General features: G+C 43.7%; 1 protein-coding gene across 2 annotated transcripts in view; it reads left to right on the top strand.

Moving 5' to 3' along the window:
- The first annotated feature begins 2303 nt into the window (after window positions 1-2303).
- The window catches only part of LOC126412298 (protein sidekick-1-like), a 116084-nt gene continuing 94276 nt past the window's right edge, over window positions 2304-24111 (top strand). The window contains exons 1-2 of one of the 2 annotated variants that reach the window (XM_050081818.1): window positions 2304-2509; window positions 22010-22078. In XM_050081818.1, the coding sequence (XP_049937775.1) occupies window positions 2308-2509; window positions 22010-22078 (271 nt within the window). In that variant the 5' untranslated portion in view covers window positions 2304-2307. The remainder of the gene's footprint in view (window positions 2510-22009; window positions 22079-24111) is intronic. The other variant, XM_050081819.1, reaches the window with a different exon arrangement.

Below are 24111 nucleotides of genomic sequence, written 5' to 3'. Positions count from 1 at the left end.
GCAGAAACTCTCACCGTGTTCGGGCGGGCATTGTCTCGCTTTCATGTAAGCCCAGGATTCCTTGCCATGAAGGGCAACAAAAAGTGGCGATGAATGTTGTTAGCGTACCACTGTGCTGTGGGGTTGCCGCGGATGACAATCAAAAGAGTCCTGCTATGAAATGAATCCCCCAGGCATTCACTGTTGTTCGTCGGGCCGTATGTTGGGCGATAGTCACGCTGGTCTCCCACCACTATCTGGGGTGTCTCCACCTTCGTTTTCAGGCTGGAATCTCACTGATTGGGGTAGAACTGTCTTCAGTGATGAGTCCAACTTCGAACTGAGGCCCGATGACGTACCAAGACCTGTCTGGAAACGCCCTGGACAGCGGTGAGGAACCAACCTAACCGTCACCCATCGGACGGACCCACAACCAGGAGTGATGATCTCGGGTGCCAATTCTTTGCATAGCAGGATCCATTTGGTTATCATCCGATGCACCCTTACAACACAGTGGTGCCTCGGAGATATTCTACGCCTTGTTTTGTAGCCCTTCATGGCAAGCTACCCTGGGCTTACATTTCAACCCGCATGCACATGGCGAGAATTTCTACAGCTCACCTTCTTGCTTGCCTAAGCTTGTCTTGACTATCAAGGTCGCCTTATCTCTCTCTAATCTAGAATTTGGAACATTACGGGCAGGGCCCTCCAATCATCTCAGGATTTTGACGATGTAACGCACCAGTTGGACAGATTTTTACAGGGTGTCCTTCGGTAGGACATCCAATAACTCTGTCAATCAATGGCAAGCAGAATACCTGCTTACATAATGGCCAGAGATGGACCAATGGGTTATTGACTTGCCCCATTTGGGAAGCTCTCTCTCTCTTGAATAAATCATCCAGTTTTTTTTTCTGAAAATGTAATGATTTGTTTTTCTGTGCCGGTACAGGCGTGTGGAATCATGCCAATCCGAAGGATGATGACACCGTCCTTTCCCTCCGATCCGGACAGCATACACACTCATACACACACACACGGACGGACGCGCGCGCGCGCGCGCATACAGAAACGAAACACAATGTTGGGGTGTATATCATCCCTAATAAACAAGAAATAAACGCTTTATAAATTGAAATGCTTCTTCTTGCTGAAATTTATTTTATTTTTTGTTGTCTTTGGCGTTAAGGCATCATCAGTGGATTTAATCTCGAGTGAAAAATTGTTATTCTTATAAGCGATAGTTGCTGTTTAGAAAACCGTTCACGTCATAACTTTTGCATGAATAAATTACTGCTTACAGTTATTATTCTCTCCGGCTGACACCTGCGTTTCTTCTCATCTGGTCACTGGTCAGATTACGAAATATGGGAACTACGAAAAAAAAAGTTCGTGACGTGAAAATGCTTACGTTTTTCAAAACTGAAGCGAAATTCGACCTTCCACCTATGACAGATGAGAGGAAACGCATATCGGCATAAAAAGGAATAACTGTAAGCAGTAATTTATTTGTGTAAAAATTAAGACGGGTACTGTTTTCTAATGTATAATTATCGAAGGTAAAAGCAAAACTGCACAGTAAAGGAGAGTCGCGTCTGCAGGAATTATATACTTATTCGCCTAAACCGGGCCCTCGTCACTTAATAAATATGTCCTTCCTGGACAGGAATGTAAGTAACGTACCGTGCAGGTTGTGGCACACAGACGACTATATACGGAAGTTCGATCTAGCAGCGATTCGTGCACGGATAGCCAAAGTGGTTAATGTGACGGCTCGCGTAGAGCAGGAAACCTGGGTTCGAGTCCTGGACTTGTATAAGTTTTCATTGTCGTCACACCAGTACACAGCGGATGATGGTTAATATTCGCAATTGCGAGTACATTTCCTGAAATAAAATATATTGCAGCAAGAAACAGGTGTTAGTATTTGTGAAGCAAACATAAGTAATATGTATGTTTGAAGTGTCCTGCGTATCATATCATTCTGAAAAATAAGATGAACGTATGGCGTTAATGGCTGGAAGACCTTTCCGATTGACCTATAAAATCTGAGCATCTTTAGAGATATTTATTTATTAGCTGTTTTGGCTCAACTATGGCTCCATTGTGAAGGCTAGTATTTGCAGGTTGTCGACTACCGTTGTAAATACGCAAATTCGTCTGTCTGCACAGTTGTCACTCCGCTATGAAGCATTTTGAATAATGGGAAACCGTACAGCCGTGTCGTTCTTTAGCTACCATAGCTACTGTCCAGTCCAGCTCGAAGCTTCCTTTCCGCGTGACCAGATAAGCAGCCGCCTGTTATTTTCTTCTTCGCAGGTGTCCTGGATGCGCAAGCGAGACCTGCACATCCTGACGTCGAGCATTTTCACGTACACGGGCGACGCTCGGTTCAACGTGATGCACCCCGAGGGCACGGACGAGTGGAACCTGCGCATCGAGTACGTGCAGCCGCGCGACGCCGGCATCTACGAGTGCCAGGTCAACACCGAGCCCAAGATCAACATGGCCGTGCTGCTCAACGTGGAAGGTAGGGGAGGGCGGGGGCGGCGCGCTGCAGGCGGCTCGCCGTGACGTCACGTCGCCGGCTCCGGCCTGTCTGCCAGTCGCTTGGCGCTCTTGTCTCTCACACACGCTCCGTAGCAAGGGTGTACATAGCCACGGCCACTTTCGCTTTGGGTCATACCTGGGACAAACACAGGCACTGGGTTTCAATTCATTTGTGGCAACTGAACAGGCTCCATCAATATACGTATGCATAGGAGGCTCCTGATCACCCAGTGTTAGTGTGTGTGTGTGTGTGTGTGTGTGTGTGTTTGGCTGGAGTGCTGCCAGCAGCTAAGTAGCATATTTTTTACTAATTCTGTAAATAGAAATCAATGCTCAATGGAGTACATGTTTGAATTAGACAAAAAATAGAAAATAATTTCTCCTAGCCCACACATATTTCTAGCCCCATACAGATAGCTCTCAAACTTTGTCGTTGTGTGTTTTTAATGGATACGACAATATTCGTAAGGTTTATAATGATAAACCTGGGGCACATAACTGATGCATGAATAACTCACCTCCGAACTTCTACCTACATGATGCACCCACGTTTTTTGTTATAAAGTTGCAAGCGTTATCATAGCTATTAAAAATTCTCAAGCAAAACTTTCAGGACTATTGTTTGGCTTAAGGAATCTGCGTGGAAATGAGAGAAATTATTTTGTGCTTCTTCGCCCGATTTCAAATCACATTATATTAAAAATTTTGTCTTACTTCAACAAGGATTTTCTCCTTTTTAGTCTGGTAGTTGTGAGCTTTCTCAACGGATATAAAAAATTTCGATGAGATATTTTTATTTAAAAATATTTACATATATATTACTTTTTACCCACAGCTTTGCGGATGCACGTGTACGTCACATTTACTGCACACATCTCCTGGTCCCCCTCTCTCTCCTCACCTACGCCTGTCCGCTGGCGTACCACCTGAAACGCATGTCACTACTACCCACCTAACACGTCGGTCCTGCAGGCCAGCCAAGATCCCAGAAATAACAACTCCCCACCCCCACCCCCCATCCCTCCATTAATACCGAAGAGACAGACAAGAAAGTGTTGTCATCCAGCTTTGAGTCATATTTAAAATTTCAGGTCTTAAGCTCATCGCGAAATTAGTTTAATACCAAATGCAAAATTTGTATTTAATTGGGAGACAGACAGGAAAGCGACATAATAGAAACAAAAAGAGGAAGTCACAGAGGTACGCAATATACCCTCCGGCATGTACCATCCAAGGAAGCGAGTTAATACGGCATTGTCTTCTGGTTCAGAGTTACGTTGCAAATTTCAAGTCTCCTGCTCTTCGGGAAGTTAGTTGAAAATCAGTTCCGAAATTTGTACCGAACAGACAGACAAACATGGAAGCGATTTGACAGATACCTGTTAAAACAAAAACAAAGAATTTTTAACAATGTGTAAAGATAACGTGGAATAAGATCAACTTAATTACACAAAGCTATTCTTGATCATTTTCACTAACTGTATTTCAGCTTCATGTAACACAGGTAGGGTAGTTATCAGTTTCGACTTATCATTTGTACACTTCTCACCGCCAGCTACTAGATTGTTGCTAGCCGAGAGCATGTGCAGGGCGGTATCATATATCTTGTTTCTAATCTAATCTGATGATCACTTGGTAATAAGCCCAAAACCCGTAATGGTATCATTTATGAGACGCCAGGCTGAGATACTTAGACCAGTCACATCACTGCGACCACTGCCTATGTTCGATGGAAACGTGCAATAACCACACAGAGACGGCAGGGGTGGCTGCACTAGTAGTGTAGGGTACATAAGGCGCGCCAGGGGGACACGTATAATATAGCAGTCCTTGTAAAAATGCGAAAACAGAGCGATATCTCTGACGTTCAAAACGGGATGATCATTGGCTTTTGAGCCAAGAGTGGAAGCGTTTCCAAAACGATTGTTCGCGTGCCTCCGTAGTTAAAATATAGCGCACACGCCAAAATGACGGTATGCGAAACTTCTGCCGAGGCAACTGTGTTGGGCCACAGGCCATAGACTGTAGGGGTGAATGATGGCTGCAGATACGAGTACGGGTGAATTGACGTGCAGCTCAAAAACGCTGTCGTGGCCACTTGTTGGCAAATTGCCTATTGGCTTCCGTCTCTGGTTCTTCGGCCCTCCACCGGCAATGGAGGGTGAAGCTTTGACAATGCCAGCCAATCGTGCTGACGAAACGTCAGTAAAATCATCAGACAAACGGCCGAAGAACCCGAGACAGAAGCAAATAGGCAGACGTGCAACTGTTGAGCAGCTGACCGGCGAGATAAATCAAAGTGCTAACAACAGTATCTCCTCAAAAACCATACAACGGATGGAGGCCTCAGCAGCCGACACCGTTCATGCACCCATTTTGACTGCCGTTCGTCGGTGATGAAGACGGGAATTTTCACGACAGTCTCGCAACTGGACCTCCACTCATTGTGAGTGGCTACAGGTGGCCTTTTAGATGAATCACGCCGCTGGTGTGTACAGCGTGGAACGCCTGAAAGCAAACACCCTGCAACAATCAACGGAAGGGTACGAGTCGGAGGAGAGAGGATTACGATCTGGAGAATTTTTAACAACACAGATATGCATCTATTCTTGGCACCATATCTACCCCTACATGCTATATGTTTTTCCTCAGCGCGGTGGCATCTACCAGCAGTACAATGCAACCTTGTCACACAGCTCACAGTGTACGTGCGTGGTTCAAAGAATTCCGGGATTAGTTTATAGTACTCCCCTGGCTACCAAACTCGCCGGATTTAATCCCAACCGAGAAACTGTGGGACTACCTCGATTGGGCTGTTCGCGCCACGGCCTCAACAGCAGGTGGCCACGGCATAGCTGTCGCGATGGGTCCGTTTCCCTCTCGGTACCTTCCAGGACGATTAACTCATTTCCTGCACATCTCGCAACGGTCCGCGCTGCAAAAGGTTCTTGCTTTTGAAATGTGAACGCCTAGATATGACTGGACAGTGTATACAATAAGAATAACCATACAAGGCGATCGCTGTGTTTCCATAAGTTAGTATGTGTTCCCTGTATTCTTGATCTATTGATTTATTTACTCGTGTCAGTAGCATACAGACAAGATTCTATAAACTTACAATTTCAGGTGAGGAAACAGAAAGAACTTATGAGGTGCGACAATAAAGTAATGAGGCTGATTTTCTTGGCAAGATGTGGCAACCCTGCAGGCTTGCGTAGGCACAATATCTTTGACCTTGATCTATAAGCTGCTTCTAGTTCAAGCGGCACATCGATGCATTTGCTCAGTCGTGACTTGAGCTGTAATAAGTTAACACGTGTTTGTGTCTCTCATCACGGAAATGGAACCGCATAATATTGAGCAACGGTATGTCATTTCTTTTTGCGTTAAATTGGGTGAAAACACGACGACAGCTTACGGTAAGCTAAAGAAGGCTTTTGGAGAGGAGGTTATGTCAAGAGCTCAAGTTTTTCGTTGGTATAAAAAATATTTAAGATGAAGACCGCAGTGGGCGACCATCAACCTCACGGGCAGAGTACGATCCAGAGACAAAACGCCAAAGTTCGCAATGGTGCTCAAAGGAATCATCCATACCAAAAAAAGCTCGCATGTCAAAGTCAAAAGTGAAATGCATGCTTGTGTGTTTCTTTGATTCCAAGGGAATTGTTCATAAAGAGTTTGTGCCTCCGGGACGAACAGTTAAACAATATTACTACAAAGAAATTTTAGAAAGACTTCGTAAAAGAGTTCTTTGTGTCCGTGCCAACATTGCTGATAATTGGATTCTGCATCACGATAATGCTCCACCCCATACTGCTCTGTGAGTACAGCAATTTTTAACCTCAAAACAAATTTCTGTACTACCACAGCCACCTTATTCACCAAATATCGCTCTGTGCGACTTTTTTCTATATCCAAGAGTCAAAACGGCGGTCAAGGGACACCATTTTCAAACAACACAAGATGTCCAAAAACCTGTGACGAGGGTCTTGGAGAATATTACATAAGACAAGTTCCAGAAATGTTACCATCAATGGCAGAAGCGCAGAAGCGCTGGAAAAAGTGTGGGCAACCAGAAGGGAACTACTTTGAAGGAGAAAACACTAAACTTGACTAAAACGGTAAGTAACATTTTTTTTACATCAGTTTCATTACCTTATTTTGGCACCTCGTATATATATATATATATATACCGCAGTGGGCCTATATATATATATATATAACCATGTAGTCTTTGCCCAGAAATGTATAACTGCTCCTCACTGCAGGAATCGGGGCCATTCAGGGCAACATTAAGGCAGATGTTTCGCTCTCTGTATTTCTCAGTCACACAGTATTAGCCTCTGTAAGTATCCGCATTGCATTAGGTTCTCCGTAGGTTAGCCAGCGCCCGTTCGTTAACTGTCCAGTGGTATCCATGAGGGCCTGTCTAAGTTGTGCCCGGCTGGTAAGCATTCTACTGGCTTTACCCGTGCTTGGAGATAACTTACTTTGGCTGCAAGCGGTTGTCCTCTGGCTTTCTTGGCTGTTTCATTTAGTACAGATTTTGACTGTAAAAAGTTCTTCCAACACTTGAGTCTAGATCTTGGTGGAGTATGCGCATGATAATGACTTGTAAGTGGATGCCAGATTCGCTTATGTAGTGTACCGATGAAACAGGTATCGGAAACGCTATGGTTCAACTGCATGCAATCTCCTGAATGCTTGATTCCAACTCTACATACAGTGTCTAAGTAGAATGGGTATCGTAATTAATGAGAAAAGTGGATGTGGGCAAGGAGATTATTACAAGGTGTGGAGAGAAGAATGGAGACTATTGGGTTGTTGGGTTGGATTAGAAAAGGTATATATATATAAAGAGTAGAATTCGGTTTTGCTGACAGTTTCATTTATCTGAAAAGACAGACTTTGGAGTTCCTGCCATCAGCAGATCTTAGAAAACAGTGATCCACAAGACAAGAAGCTGGGGACTGGTTTTAGTAATGAGCAATGGTGCAAATAAAGTGGGAAGTTTCGCAAGTGTAGAGTGCAATTTGGAGGACAATGTGAACTGTTTCCGATGGATGGACGCTCTCAAGCGAAGCTTATCTTGGGTGTAGCTGGTATGAGAGCTGTATATACACGGCAGGTAGAGCTAGTTAATGTATAGAGACAGGATGTTATGCTTTACAAGCCCATGGTTGACGGCATGGTCACACAGTCATGTTAAGTCTCCATATATCCTTGTGGACTACTTAATTTCACCCTACTATACGACGATTCCTAGATCCCACAACGTTATCGGATTCAGGCCGCCTTTTTATATAGGTTGTTTACGGTAATTTTAGTTGTAATTTTAATTTATGTATCTTGTTTTGTGACGCTAACATTGTTCAACTGACAGCAGCCGTATTATCGCATATAACATTTTCTAGAGCATTTTCTCCAGTTGTTGAAATTACAGTACAGGTACAAATATCTCATATTTACAAAAATGTTCTCGATGTAACACAATGCGGACAGGGTATTCATTAGCACACAGTCATTGCAACGTATGCGACAAAACACAAAATCTAATTAAGGAATACAGTTTATTCGCCTGGCACATTCCCGTATTCAAAACGGCTTTTTAGAATCGAGTTGCGTTACAAAATCGACGACATCTTACCTAAATTCGTAACATCATTTGTCCAAGATAATGCTGTACAGATCGAAGACGTTTGTCGTGTGATAAATTGCGTATTAACACCGTATCTAATAGGGGCAAAGTGGGAGCAAGTCTAATGATCAAAAAGAAAATAGGAATGCGTGTAAGCTACTATGAATAGCATACTGGATGCATTGTGGTAGCCAAATTGGAAAAGAAGTCAATGCCCGCCACAATTGAACAACTTTACACTCCGCAGAGCCAAAACATTATGGCCACCTGCTTAACAGCTTGTTTGTTCGTCTTTGGGACGAAATAGATCTCTAATTCCGCTTATCACGGATCCGAAAGTTTATTGGTAGGTTTGTGGAGAGATGTCGCATTAGATACCTACGTATAGGTCATGTAATTCGTGTTAAAAACGGGCCACTGATTTGCATATGTAGATATGGCACCCGATTACGACTCACATGGGTGCCTTAGGATTTAGGTCAGGCGAATTTGGTTTCCCAGACATCAACGTGAGTTCACTATAATGCTGCCCAAGCTACTATAGCACGGTTCTAGCTCCGAGACGCGGACAATTACACTGCTCAAATATGATTTCGCCGTCGGGGAAGACACAAGCATGAAGGGATGCAGGTGGTTCGCAGCTGTCAGTGGGTCTTGGATTACTGAGACACGTACTATGCAAGCGCAAGAGAGAGTCTCTCAGCTTGCGTCCGTGGCGCACTGTACTGAGGTCATCAGTCCCCTAGACTTAGAACTACTTTAACCTAACTAACCTAAGGACATCACACACATCCATGCGCGAGGCAGGATTCGAACCTGCGTTCGTAGCAGCAGCGTGGTTCCGGACTGAAGCGCCTAGAACCACTCGGACACGACGCCCGGCTCACCGGAATAGCCGATAGGTTACCACTGATCGACGGTTGAAACCTAATGGACAGGAGCCCACGGCAGTCATACTTGACGACGTTATTAGGTCAACATGAAGTTGTTTGCTGCGGAGCTCCATTTTCAACAATGGACGATGAACGGTGTGGTCCGAAACACATGTGCGTTCACCAACATTGTGCTCTTTTGGCAGAGATACCACAAAAATCACTCTCTACTTTACTTTAGCAGACAATCGTCCGAACTCCATGTTGTGTGAAGAGTCGTGGACGTCCAACTATTTATCGCGTAGTGGTAGTTTTATTGTCCTTCTACCTCTTCCGTAGTTGCTCACGACTTCAGCGGGAGAACATTCGACCAACTGTCCCATTTACGAGGTACTCGTCCACAGGCTCTGTGTAATAATAATATGCCATTTGTGAAAGTCACTTACCTCCCCATTAGCTCCCCATATTTTCGCTAGGATGATCCCCGTCCATGTCTGCTCCTCTTAAATACTTTTGTTGCCGTGTCACGTGCCTGCAACGCCACCAGGCAGCATCCATCGTCACGGAGGGCAGTGGTCACAATGTTTTGGCTCTTTTATATAAGTCTACTAGCTCCGCAGGTGACGGAAATGCTAAAATAATGTGTGGTGGAATACAGAAAGTATTCAGATAGTTAAGGGGGAGAAAATTTAACCAGATAAAAAAAGAGACGTCAAAGCAGTAGGAGAACGTGAACTGGGAGAGAGGAATGGAAGAGGAAACAGCGCGTAGACTTTTGCACTGAGCACCATTTATTTATTGCTAATACGTAGTTTTAAAATTCTTGAAAGGAGGTTGTATTCGTACAAGAGAGCTGGAGTATCGGAAGCTTTCCCATAAATTGTGTAAGTGGAAGACAGAGGTTTCCAAACCAGATTTTAAACTGTAAAATGATTCCGCTGGACAGACGTACACTCAGATCATAATTTATTGGTTATGTACTGTATGTTAAAAAAATTATGAAATTGCAGAAACGTAGGAAATTAGGGAGATAGTACCTAGGTAATTTGTCAGAATCCGAGGCTTTGAGAGTATTAGGACGAACTTTAGGCAACGATTGGCTGAAGGAAGCGTAAGAAACACAACGGGTATTGAGTGATTGAATGGCGAAGGTAACATGGGATTGACTAAGCAAAAAAGCTAGGTCAGATAGAAATTCTTGAATAACGCTTGAGATACTTAATCCAAATGACGAAGGGAGAAATATAAAGGTGCAGAACATGAAGCAGGCAACGGGAATAAGAAAACGTCTAGAAATGAGATTAACAGGAAGTGCAAACTGACGAAACACCGGTGGCTATACGAGAAATTCAAGGCTGTTAAGGGAAGAATGAATATGGACGTACTGGAAAAGCACAAAAAATAAAGAAGCAGTCGTATGAATATCAAGAGCTCAGATGGCAAAGAAGGAAAGGATGGGAGGTTGGAAGAAATATAAGGTATACATACGGGTAAATAAATAACATTTGACCATATTGCAGAAACAGAAGAGGATGTAGATGACGATGGAATGGGAGGTATACCGCAGGAAGAATCTGACAGAGCTAAGAAAGACTGAAGTCGAAAGAAATCTCCCGAAGTAGAGGACATTCCCTCGGAATTACTGAGATCCTTCAGAGAGCCAGCGGTGACGAAACTATGCCACGTGGTGTGCAGGGTATATCGCGTGCAGGATATATCGCACAGGTGAAATAAGAAAAATGTAATAATTTCTGTCCCACACAAGACATGTACCGACAGATGTAAATATTACCGAACCAGTGTTGTAGTAAGTCATGGTTGCAAATACTGACTCCATTTATTCATAATAGAATGGAAAAACTGGTAGAAACCGACACCTGGGGAGATCAGTTTACGTTCTGGAGAAATACAGGAACACGCGAAGGCATACTAACCCTAAGTGTTTTTTAGAAGACAGGCAAAAGAAAAGTACACACACGTTTATAGAGCTTCTGGATTTAAAGGAAGCTTTTGATAAGGTAGGTTGAGCCTAAATTAAAGAAGCTATGGCAAATTTCGAAAATAAATAAAGACTTAGAGGTTTGCCGATGAAACTGTGCTTCTGTTAGAGAGAGCAACGGACTTACAACTTCAGCTGAAGGGAAATGATAGTGTCTTGGAATGAGGTTATAAGATGATTAACAACAAAAATAAAACAAACGTGATGGAATTCAGTCGTATTAAATCAGGCAATACTAAGGGTATGAGACAGTAGGAGTAGTGAATGAGTTTTTCTATAAGGAACAGTAAAACAAAAACAAGGCAGTTGGAAAAATGTAAGTAAACTGTTTATTATTTTTAAAGTACTCATCATAACTGTTAGTACATTTATCTCACTGTGATACAGACCTCACGGAAAAATGTTTGCGGTTGAGTACAGAACCATGATTGTACCCAGACATGCACCTCTTCGTCCGAAGCAAATCGACGGGAACGAATACCGTCGTTCACATCTTCAAAAATGTGGATATCGCATAGGGACAGATCGGGGTTGTTTGGAGGATGTGGAAGGGCTGCGCAGTGAAACTTTTCCAGCATGGTCGAAACAACCTTATCAACATGTGGGGCTGCAGAAGTTTTGCTGGGAAGGCCATACAGACCCTATCTCATCTGATACGATTTCCATATGTCTTGAGCTCTGAGGAAAGACATCCGTGGTGACCGATTTGCTTCGGGCGAAGATGTCCTCATCTGGGTACGATCATGGTTCCTTAGGCAACCGCTAATACACTCCTTGAAATGGAAAAAAGAACACATTGACACCGGTGTGTCAGACCCACCATACTTGCTCCGGACACTGCGAGAGGGCTGTACAAGCAATGATCACACGCACGGCACAGCGGACACACCAGGAACCGCGGTGTAGGCCGTCGAATGGCGCTAGCTGCGCAGCATTTCTGCACCGCCGCCGTCAGTGTCAGCCAGTTTGCCGTGGCATACGGAGCTCCATCGCAGTCTTTAACACTGGTAGCATGCCGCGACAGCGTGGACGTGAACCGTATGTGCAGTTGACGGACTTTGAGCGAGGGCGTATAGTGGGCATGCGGGAGGCCGGGTGGACGTACCGCCGAATTGCTCAACACGTGGGGCGTGAGGTCTCCACAGTACATCGATGTTGTCGCCAGTAGTCGGCGGAAGGTGCACGTGCCCGTCGACCTGGCACCTGACCGCAGCGACGCACGGATGCACGCCAAGACCGTAGGATCCTACGCAGTGCCGTAGGGGACCGCACCGCCACTTCCCAGCAAATTAAGGACACTGTTGCCCCTGGGGTATCGGCGAGGACCATTCGCAACCGTCTCCATGAAGCTGGGCTACGGTCCCGCACACCGTTAGGCCGTCTTCCGCTCACGCCCCAACATCATGCAGCCAGCCTCCAGTGGTGTCGCGACAGGCGTGAATGGAGGGACGAATGGAGACGTGTCGTCTTCAGCGATGAGAGTCGCTTCTGCCTTGGTGCCAATGATGGTCGTATGCGTGTTTGGCGCCGTGCAGGTGAGCGCCACAATCAGGACTGCATACGACCGAGGCACACAGGGCCAACACCCGGCATCATGGTGTGGGGAGCGATCTCCTACACTGGCCGTACACCACTGGTGATCGTCGAGGGGACACTGAATAGTGCACGGTACATCCAAACCGTCATCGAACCCATCGTTCTACCATTCCTAGACCGGCAAGGGAACTTGCTGTTCCAACAGGACAATGCACGTCCGCATGTATACCGTGCCACCCAACGTGCTCTAGAAGGTGTACGTCATCTACCCTGGCCAGCAAGATCTCCGGATCTGTCCCCCATTGAGCATGTTTGGGACTGGATGAAGCGTCGTCTCACGCGGTCTGCACGTCCAGCACGAACGCTGGTCCAACTGAGGTGCCAGGTGGAAATGGCATGGCAAGCCGTTCCACAGGACTACATCCAGCATCTCTACGATCGTCTCCATGGGAGAATAGCAGCCTGCATTGCTGCGAAAGGTGGATATACACTGTACTAGTGCCGATATTGTGCATGCTCTGTTGCCTGTGTCTATGTACCTGTGGTTCTGTCAGTGTGATCATGTGATGTATCTGACCCCAGGAATGTGTCAATAAAGTTTCCCCTTCCTGGGACAATGAATTCACGGTGTTCTTATTTCTATTTCCAGGAGTGTATCTTACCCTTAGTGAGATAAGCCTCTACATCCTTACATTTGTCCTCTAGCCATCCCTGCTTAGCAGTTTTGCACTTCCTCCCGATCTCATTTCTGAGACGTTTGTATTCCTTTTTGCCTGCTTCATTTACTGCATTTTATATTTTCTCGTTTCATCAATAAATTCAATATTTCTTCTGTTACCCAAGGATTTCTACTAGTCCTCGTCTTTTTACCTACTTGATCCTCTGCTGCCTTCACTACTTCATCCCTCAAAGCTACCCATTCTTCTTCTACTGTATTTCTTTCCCCCAATCCTGTCAATTGTTCCCTTATGCTCTCCCTAAAACTCTGTACAACCTCTGGTTCTTTCAGTTTATCCAGGTCCCATCTCCTTAAATTCCCACCTTTTTGTAGTTTCTTCAGTTTTAATCTACAGTTCATAACCAATAGATTGTGGTCAGAACACATCTGCCCCTGGAAATGTCTATCAATTTAGAACCTGGTTCCTAAATCTCTGTCTTACCATTATGTAATCTGTCTGATACCTTCTAGTATCTCCAGGATTCTTCCACGTATACAACCTTCTTTTATGATTCTTGAACCAAATGTTATCTATGATTAAATTATGCTCTGTGCAAAATTCCATCAGACGGCTCCCTCTTTCATTTCTTACCCCCAATCCATATTCACCTACTATGTTTCCTTCTCTCCCTTTTCCTACTCTCGAATTCCAGTCACCCATGACTATAAAATGTTCGTCTCCCTTCGCTACCTGAATAGTTTCTTTTGTCTCATCATACATTTCATCAATTTCTACATCATCTGCAGAGTTAGTTGGCATATAATCTTGTGCTACTGTAGTAGAGGTGGGCTTCTTGTCTATCTTGGCCACAATAATGCGTTCACTAAGCTGTTTGTAGTAGCTTACCCGCATTCCTACTTTTTTTAATCATTATTGAACCTACTCCTGCATTACCCCTATTTGTTTTTGTATTTATAACCCTGTATTCACCTGACCAAAAGTCTTGTTCCTCCTGCCACCGAACTTGACTAATTCTCACTATATCTAACTTTAACCTGTCCATTTCCCTTTTTAAATTTTCTAACCGACCTGCCCGATTAAGGGATCTGACATCCCACGCTCCGATCCGTAGAACGCCAGTTTTCTTTCTCCTGATAACGACGTCCTCCTGAGTAGTCCCCGCACGGAGATCCGATTGGGGAACTGTTTTACCTCCGGAATATTTTAGCCATGAGAGCGGCACCATCATTTAATCATACAGTAAAGCTGCATGCCCTCGGGAAAAATTACGGCTGTACTTTCTCCTTGCTTTCAGCCTATCGCAGTACCAGCACAGCCATGCCGTTTTGGTTAGTGTTACAGGGGCAGATCAGTCAATCATCCAGACTGTTGCCCCTGCAGCTACTGAATATGCTGCTGCCCCTCTTCAGGAACCACACGTTTGTCTGGCCTATCAACACATACCCTTCCGTTGTGGTTGCACCTAGGGTACGGCCATCTGTATCGCTGAGGCACGGAAGTCTCCTCACCAACGACAAGGTCCATGGTTCATGGGGGTGGGAATAATCGGTACGATACTCTTTGATGGTACGTTGACTACCGAGCAGTACGTGAAGGTTTTTGAAGGTGATTTCACCCCCATTATCCAAAGTGAACCTCATTTCGATAACATGTGGTTAATGCAGGAAGGAGCTCGACTACATTGAAGCAGGAGAGTGTTTTATGTTCTGTAGGAGCATCTTGGGGACCGCATTCTGGTTCTGGGGTACCCAGAGGCCACTAGCATGGGCCTCGATTGGCTGCCGTATTCTCCGGATCTGATCACATGCGACTCCTTTCTGTGGGGCAGTGTTGAGGACATGGTACGGCAATAATCCCGAAGGTATTGCTGAGCTGAAAACAGCCATTCTGGAGATCATCGACAACTTCGATGTTCCGGCACTTCAGCGGGTCATGCAGAAGTTTGGTATTCGTCTGCGCCACATAATCGCCAATGATGGCAAACGTATCGAACATGTGATAACCTAAATCCGATTATCTGTAGTGACGTTCAAATGTTGAATAAAGTGTCTGCATGTCTTAGTTCGTAACTAATTTATGATTTTTCTCATATAGTTCAATAATTGTCAGACTGTATATTGTATTAAATATTAGTTTTATTTTAGTGCCTGAGTTTTGCGGCGACCCATGCCTTCAGAGGTGCCTTACTCCAGGATTGTCACCTACATTTTTGATTTTTTCTGTTTTGGATGGTGTACTTCGATGAAGCTCGGCTTTTTATGTTCTGTTAACAACAGAATTCTTCCAGGACTCGGCAGAACAGATGTTCTCCACCTGCCACATTTTGGTTGTTAAAAATTGACTCTGTTGAGGCCCGGCACTATGAGATATCTTATCTGCATTGTGACTTCTGTCTTGGGGCAGCTCTTCAAAGCAAATGTCAGCTGACCAAGTATCACTGACCTTCGCTGCGGGCGAGTTCTTCCACGAACACTCCTGGGTGGTGGTCTTCCCTGACTGCCTATATGACCTACTGCATGCTCGCTCACTTGCAATTTTTAAAATGCGGTGCTACCTAGGAATGTTCTCAAAAAACTAATAAGAAGGTATCAACTCAAACGGGAGGGAAACTGTGCCACAATTTCGTTAGAGGAAGGAACTGATTGATAGGACAGATCCTACAGCATAAAATAATTGTGAATTAGGAAGTGGGTTGGAAATTTGTGTGTGTGTGTGTGTGTGTGTGTGTGCAGCTGTAGAGAAAAACAAAGGTCTGAACATAGGAATCAGGTTCAAATAGCTGTACAGTCATGGTTATAAATTGAGGATAGTGCTGATACATGGTGAAACAAGCTGTGGTGGGTGGTTTGCGGGTTTAAATCACCTCGGAGTATGACCATGCGGTGGTGCATTTGACCTGCGGTCATCGCACGATGGCGCTGGCAGCAGTCCACACACGCAGAGGTGTGTCGTTGGATGTCAGAGTACGGTGCAGTGAGTAAGTGTGCAGACGTTTTCAGACGTGCTAATGGTGACTGTGTGTTGAGAATGATTCAAAGAATACATGGTTATGAGGGGTAGGATACCAGGGCGATTGGAGGCTAGTCAAACACAGCAGGTCGTAGCACGGGCCCTCCGCGTGCCACAAAGTGTGATCTCAAGATTATGACAACGATTCCAGCAGAAAGGAAGCGTGTCCCGTCGCAACAGTACGGGACGTCCACAGTGTTCAACACCACAAGAAGACCGATATCTCACCATCAGCGCCCGCAGACAGTCTCGGAGTACTGCAGGTAGCCTTGCTAGGGACCTTACCGCAGCCAGTAGAACAGTTGTCACCAGACACACAGTCTACAGACGACTGAACAGACATGGTTTATTCGCCCGGAGATCTGCAAGATACATTCCACTGACCCCAGGTCACAGGAGAGTCCGTAAAGACTGGAGTCAAGGACACAGTACATGGTCATTGGGACAGTGGTTCCAAGTTATGTTCGCAGACGAGTCCAGGTATAGTCTGAACAGTGATACTCACCGGGTTTTCATGAGGTGTGAACTAGGAACAAGATGTCCTTGAAGGGGACCTATATGGAGGTCATGTTTTGATGGTGTGGAATGGGATTATGACTGGTGCACGTACATCCCTGCAGGTCTTTGACAGAAGAACTGTAACAGGTCAGGTGTATGGGGACGTCATTTTGCTCCAGTATGACCCCCTTTTCAGGGGTGCACTGGGTCCCACCTTTCTTCTGATGGATGATAACGCACGGCCCCATCGAACCGCCGTCGTGGAGGAGTACTTTGAAACAATGTATCAGGCAAATGGAGTGTCCTGCCCGTTCTCCAGACCTAAACCCCGTCGAGCACGTCTAAGATGCTCTCGGTCGGAGTATAGCAGCATGTCTTCAAACCACTACGACATTTCAGGAGCTCCGACAGACACTGGTGCAAGAATGGGAGGCTATACCCCAGCAGCTGTTCGACCACCTGACCCAGAGTAAGCCAAGCCGTTGTGCGGCCTTTGTACATGTGCCTGGTGATCACATCCCATACTGATGTCGCAGTACATGCTCAGGAAACAGTGGCGTTTCCTAGCAGATGTATTTCGGGACTGTTTTCTCAACTTATCACCAATACCATGGACTTATAGATATGTGTCGTGAGTGTTCCCTATGCGCCTATGCTATTAGCTCCAGTTTTGTGCAGTGCCACGTTGTGTGGCACCACATTCTGCAATTATCCTTAATTTATGAGCATGAGTGTAGATTGCAGTACCTATGCGGAGATGAAGTGGTTTGCAGAAGATAGTCAAGCCTGCTAACAAGGGAACCTCCCCATCGCACCCCCTCAGATTTAGTTATAAGTTGGCACAGTGGATAGGCCTTGAAAAACTGAACACAGATCAATCGAGAAAACAGAAAGAAGTTGTGTGGAACTATGGAAAAAATAAGCAAAATATACAAACTGAGTAGTCCATGACAACATAGGCAACATCAAGGACAGCGTAAGCTCGGGAGCGCCGTGATCCCGTGGTTAGCGTGAGCAGCTGCGGAGCGAAAGGTCCTTGGTTCAAGTCTTCCCTCGTGTGAAGAGTTTAACTTTTTATTTTCAGACAATTATTATCTGACAAACTCTTATGTTTTCATCACTTTTTGGGAGTGATTATCACATCCACAAGAAAACCTAAATCAGGCAAGGTAGAAGAATCTTTTTACCCATTCGCCAAGTGTACAAGTTAGGTGGGTCGACAACATATTCCTGTCATGCGACGCACATGCCGCCACCAGTGTCGTATAGAATATATCAGACGTGTTTACTTGTGGAGGAATCGGTTGACCTATGATCTTGCGATCAAATGTTTTCGGTTCCCATTGGAGAGGCACGTCCTTTCGTCTACTAATCGCACGGTTTTGCGGTGCGGTCGCAAAACACAGACACTAAACTTATTACAGTGAACAGAGACGTCAATGAACGAACGGACAGATAATAACGTTGCGGAAATAAAAAAAGTTAACTTTTCACTCGAGGGAAGAGTTCAATCAAAGACCTCTCGTTCTATAGCTGCTCACGCTAACCACGGGACCACGGCGCTCCCGAGCTTACGCTGTCCTTGATGTTTCGTATCTTGCCCATGGACTACTCAGTTTGTATGTTTTGCTTATTTTTTTCATAGTTCCACACAACTTCTTCCTGTTTTCTCGATTGATCTGTGTTCAGTTTTTCAAGGCCTATCCACTGTGCCATCTTATAAATAAATCTGAGGGGGGTGCGATGGGGAATTTCCCTTGTAAGTAGCAACGAACCAGTCATACGATTGAAGAAAACAACAGTAACAGCCATTAAATATCTGTCTGTTATGTGTATACCATTATTTTGACAGTGACTCACTTTCACAAGTTTGCCGGTTACTACTATCATGGACAAGTTTTCGTTTCAGTGCATATTGCTGTTAAGTTGTCATAGTTCACCCATCATTACTGTATTGATTCAGCAGGAATTACGATTCAGTGAAGTATTATTTCATTTTCACCGACATTCCATGAATTTGATGTGGTGTTACACACAACAACTTCTTTCTGGTATAATGGTTGAGGACTGTTTTGTGGCTTTTACGTACTCTATCTGTCTTTTAATGTTATATTTATACATACTCTTAGCTCACTGTTTAATATTATATTATCGTCTCAGTGCTTTTTTGTTTTGCGTTAGTATTTCTTCAGTGAATAATACCAAGAGTGCGAAATGTGCAGCATTGTGGCTTAGTGGTAAAGAGTCAGACCATGCAATCAAACAGCATGTCTAATCGTGTACAGGATTTTTGTATGTCACCCCTTCCACCTCTTGCAGTGTTTATTGATGCGAAAAAGGCAGAGATGTACTGCCGTTCAGACTCCACGTCAAACTCTAAAACTAGCTGGCTCAGTGAAACAGTTCAGAACTCGGAGGAGGCAACATCATACATACTCTTTTAAAAATTTTTACCAAGAATTCAGTAACTAAGTTATTTAATCTCACTTCCTTTCTCTATTTTAATACACCATCTTAAAAGGTTACTAATTACATTGCCGGATTGTTTTTACCATTAACTTAAATTTCCTCTGTCTTCATTTGTTAAGTTTTTCAGAAATAAAATTGAGACAACGTGCCTTCTCTTAATTACAACCTAAAATAAGGGTGTTGAAGTTAGTACAGATAGCATACCAGTATAATTTTTTTTTAGTCTTTCCCTGGTATGGAATGATTTCAGAAACACTAGCATTTACTTTTTTCGATAGATTGTGTTTCATAGAGTAAAAAATCGGAGGTAATTTTTGCAGCATGCCGTAAGGAAAGCAAATCACTCCAGAATGAGATTTTCACTCTGCAACGGAGTGTGCGCTGATATTAAACTTCCTGGCAGATTAAAACTGTGTGCCGGACCGAGCCTCGAACTCGGGACCTTTGCCTTGCGCGGGCAAGTGCTCTACCGACTGAGCTACCCAAGCACGACTCACGCCCTGTCCTCACAGCTTTACTTCTGCCAGTACCTAGTCTCCTACCTTCCAAACTTTACAGAAGCTCTCCAGCGAATCTTTCAGAACTAGCACTCCTGAAAGAAAGAAAATTGCGGAGACATAGCTTAGCCACAGCCTGGGGGATGTTTCCAGAATGAGATTTTCACTCTGCAGCGGAGTGTGTGCTGATATGAAACATCAGTTGGTAGAGCATTTGCCCGCGAATGGCAAAGGTCCCGAGTTCGAGTCTCGGCCCGTCACACAGTTTTAATCTGCCAGGAAGTTTCAAAGCAAATCATTTTTGGAGAGAAACTGAGGTGAAGGTAAGACAGAGTACTGAGTTCATAGGAAGATGGTTACATTTTAGAAGGGGGCAGTGCTTAATGACCAGGTAAAGCGCTTGATTCTTTTCCTTTATAGATTGCCTTTATGGAAAATATGTAAAGTGTTGAGGGAGCGTACGGGCACGCTAGTTATATAACAGATGACAGCAGTTCAAGATTCTGGTAACCTTAGGCACACTGTGTTCGTCAGTGAGCAAATGTAATGTGATGTGTGAGCATGCACGACAAAAGTAGCGAGAAATATGCTCATAGACGTAAAATAAACACTTTGTTGTGTACTACATTTTACTGTTACTTATGTTCTCTGGCATTGGATAACAGCAATTCGGTTCGATACTTATCACTAGTGTCCATTAACTAGTTTCCCTTCGTTCTCACCATTGATGGAGCCTGTTTCGTCACACATATTTGCAATGGGTATCACTTTCGTATAACGCCTACTGCCCAAACAATATGTTCTGAAAGTTATAGTCATATATGATATGGGCAGTCAAAATCACGTAAACACTTAACGAAATTGTTTCTCAACGGCACAGTGGATGATTCAATCTTTATTGTATTTGTAAAACCTCCAACAGAATTAACAAGTGCACTAAAAGCACAGTGTAGATCTATTGAGGGCGTTTACTTAACATCACACGTTATGAAATTGGAGCTATTGCGCTTTTCATGACAACATTAAATACTTAAGGGTTGATACCTGTTTGGATACCAGAAGGATGGAGACATTAGGTACAAAGGTGAAGGGCGGAGCATAGTGTGTGTGTCTACGCTGACAGACGAACAAGGCGAAGCCGATAACACTGCCAAGGCTTGCACGTGAATCGAGGCTCCTGCTTCTATGTCGCATGTTCACTGCTGACAGCTGACTTCCTGTAGGCAGTATCGACTATCCTGCTTCTTACTGTCATCAAGAGGAGCTTCCGTTTCAGAACTTTACTTGCCTAGTCACAAAGAATCCAAGTTTCACGCAATTAACTAAATAACTTTTCACGTTACACATTTACGAAAAGATACAAATGTTAGCCTGTATTCAGTAAAATAATATTTAATTTCCCTGTTGTTAACTTTTCCATTTCTAGCTTTGGACTTCTGCACGTAAGTATAGAACCATGCAACTGCTCAAAACTCCAAACATTTTAAACGATAGGTTCAAACAAATTTTTCTTTATTTTCTATTTTCTGTTTTATTTGTGTCATGAAACTAATACCCATTGAAGAGTAAAATGTGTTTAACACCGGCTATAAAAGAAAATGATAGACATTTTTCCATTTTACAGTAAGTCTCGAGTACATTAATTGATATAATTTTCAGACTATTCCCGAAACATGTTTGTGGTAAAGAAAAAAAACTATAAAATGTTCAACGTAAAACCAGACCTTCAAACCGCTAAAAATAACGATTAAAATTATGCAGGCGGTGCTGTTTCTTGACGTACTTCTATCATCTGTAACAGGAAGAAGGTAGTTCCTATTTTTCCATCAAGATGAAGCACACTTTTCTTAGATTTTAGTCTTTATTTGTGCAGAATTGAAACTTAAGCGTAGAGTAAAGAGTATATTTACGTAATGTAGATTTTGGTTTATGTTTTCTGTCCCCAGTATTTTTAATTTACTTTTGGTAACATAATCTAGTGTGCACATTCTATAGCAAACTGTAGAGTTCTTAAGTTTTAAGTTGCACTGATGCCTATTTGTGAACTGTATTTGTGGCTAGTAGCCAATATCTTCCAAGTATCTACCCTGTGATCACACGCTGTCTTAAGAGTATTTAGTTGCGTACTGTTGGTGACATCTCTAATGTTACATAATGACTGAATTGTTGCTCAAGAGCTGTAGTGTATCATTACTGACGATTTTATTACTATTGCAGCATTTGTTGTTCATCTTCTCTCTATCGTACGTTTAGTTTCTTTGTCTCTGTTTCTCCCTTTCCAGAACAGCCTTCCGATATCCTTGACAGTTCACTCGGCTCTCGGATAACGCCCAGCAACTCCAATAAACAAGGTGGAAATCAAAAGCAGTGGAGTCCTTTCACTTCTGCTCGTTTCTTTTCACATACTGTTCTTTTTTTATGTATCTGGAACGTAGAGAAAGAAACATTAATTTTTTGTGCTTCTATTCGATTTTCATACGCATAGCTGTAGAAGTAATTTGAGCTGCATGCATGTATAGTGAAAAAAAAAAGTATTTCCCGCGGTACTTTCTGCAGTCTTTTGGAATGCACTGCTGCTATAGACATTTCTGAACGTAGTATAGCGCATGCACAGTAGTGCAGTGGCCCGTTGCATCCGTAAGCTCTTCTGCAGACACACGCCATACACATGTACATAAATACACGATACACTGTCCGGGCGGGTAGACATACTAGACGCATTAGTTCACAGTGCCGTCACAGAGGCGCCACTTGCGCAGGTTCTGTGATTGGACGCCAGGACGCCATGGTATCGTTCTGGTCACATGACACGAGTGAACGAATTAGAGGCGCAGCAAAGGGAATGAAGTTGTGAAGCTTGAAACAGAAGTGGGGTATTACTTTCTGTTAACAAAACCGCTCTTTCAGTGATCTAAGAAACCCAGAAGCAGATGAAAGCTTCACAATTTCGTTCACTATGTTTATGATATATTTTATATGTTATAATAACTGTTGTGAATTACTCTTACTATTTTATAAGGACGTACTCCTCTTGCTTTACATTCCCAGCTCAGTTTACGATTTCCTCCCTTGCTTTTTTTTCCTTCCATTTCATTCTGATCATTACATAATTGCATCTCTTGTTTAGTATATAACACAGAAATGACACCATGATTTATCATATTGGAGACAAACATTTCCTTCAAACGAATTCTGTGTCTCAGTGCATTGTTACCTGTTTACCGTGGAATTTGTTGGAATGTGGATGACTGAGCTTAGATCTTCAGCGAAAAACCAAACTGAATATCTTGTCGTCAATTTCAAAAGTGATGTCTACGAGGAAGCTATGACAATGTTCTAGTTACTAACGTATTTCTCATCCCATGCTTACTTCAGAGCTATATTACTAACAATAATAATTTGGTGATTGTTGATAAGAACGTAAGATCAGCAGAGGTCTCAAAATGCAACAGAGTTTCTTTAAAGAATGAGCTGTACAATATGATTAAATTTTCCGACAATTCTTAGTGAAATGTCATCCAGTCGACTGAACAGGTACACCACATCGAAACTTGAGAACGTGTGGGAAGTATCCGTGAGTAGGTAGTTTGATAAAAGTACCAGTGGTAACCTGAGACGCAGCATATGTCGGTGTGGTCAGCTCTGACCCTACGTACATACTCACTGTGATGATTTATCGACTTGTTTCTGCTTGCAACTTTCTCAAGGGTCATCGTCCACATCTGAACGGAGAGGAAAAACCATGGTGCCAACAAGTGGCCGTATTTCAAACAGAATCCAATATTCGTTTCGTGTGATACAGGAAAACTACAGAGAAAGCAATGATTTGCAACCCAGTACGAGTCCCGCATCCTAAGCACATTTCCGTTTCACAAGGGTGTTTCCGATGATGCCAGAGGTAAATGAAAAATCTGACACGGATGTTCACCGGCACTGTATAAAGATTCAGCAGCCTCTGATAATTTGTGAAGTTACTCATACAGTATTGCGCACAGCACTGTAGGTTCCGAGTAGCAATCTGAGGCAGACTTATATCGAATCAGCACGTTGCACTGATCACTGTTAAATTGTTACAATTGCCCAAATGACTATCATTTGACTGTTATCCGACTTTGATTATACAAACATCTGAGTGATTCTTCCCCTCCGCCCCATCAACACAGCACACAGTCAGTTCAAATCTACACATATCCCAAACAATATTTACGTAAGTCTAATACAGAAGCTCGAAGCACGCTTTCTTTAGGGAAACGGTCGTCTCCGATAATAGGACTGGATGTCAGCGGCACAGTCGAACAAGATATAGTTGCTACGTTAAGGGTCAATGAATTGTCGTCGATACATGACCTTTTTTCGATGGAACAATCACTAGAGAGAAAATAAG

Source organism: Schistocerca serialis, chromosome 7 (genome assembly GCF_023864345.2).
Source record: "Schistocerca serialis cubense isolate TAMUIC-IGC-003099 chromosome 7, iqSchSeri2.2, whole genome shotgun sequence".
Classification (NCBI taxonomy): Eukaryota; Metazoa; Arthropoda; class Insecta; order Orthoptera; family Acrididae; genus Schistocerca; species Schistocerca serialis.
Note: the sequence above shows the minus strand (reverse complement) of the source record. Positions and strands in the feature narration are given on the sequence as shown.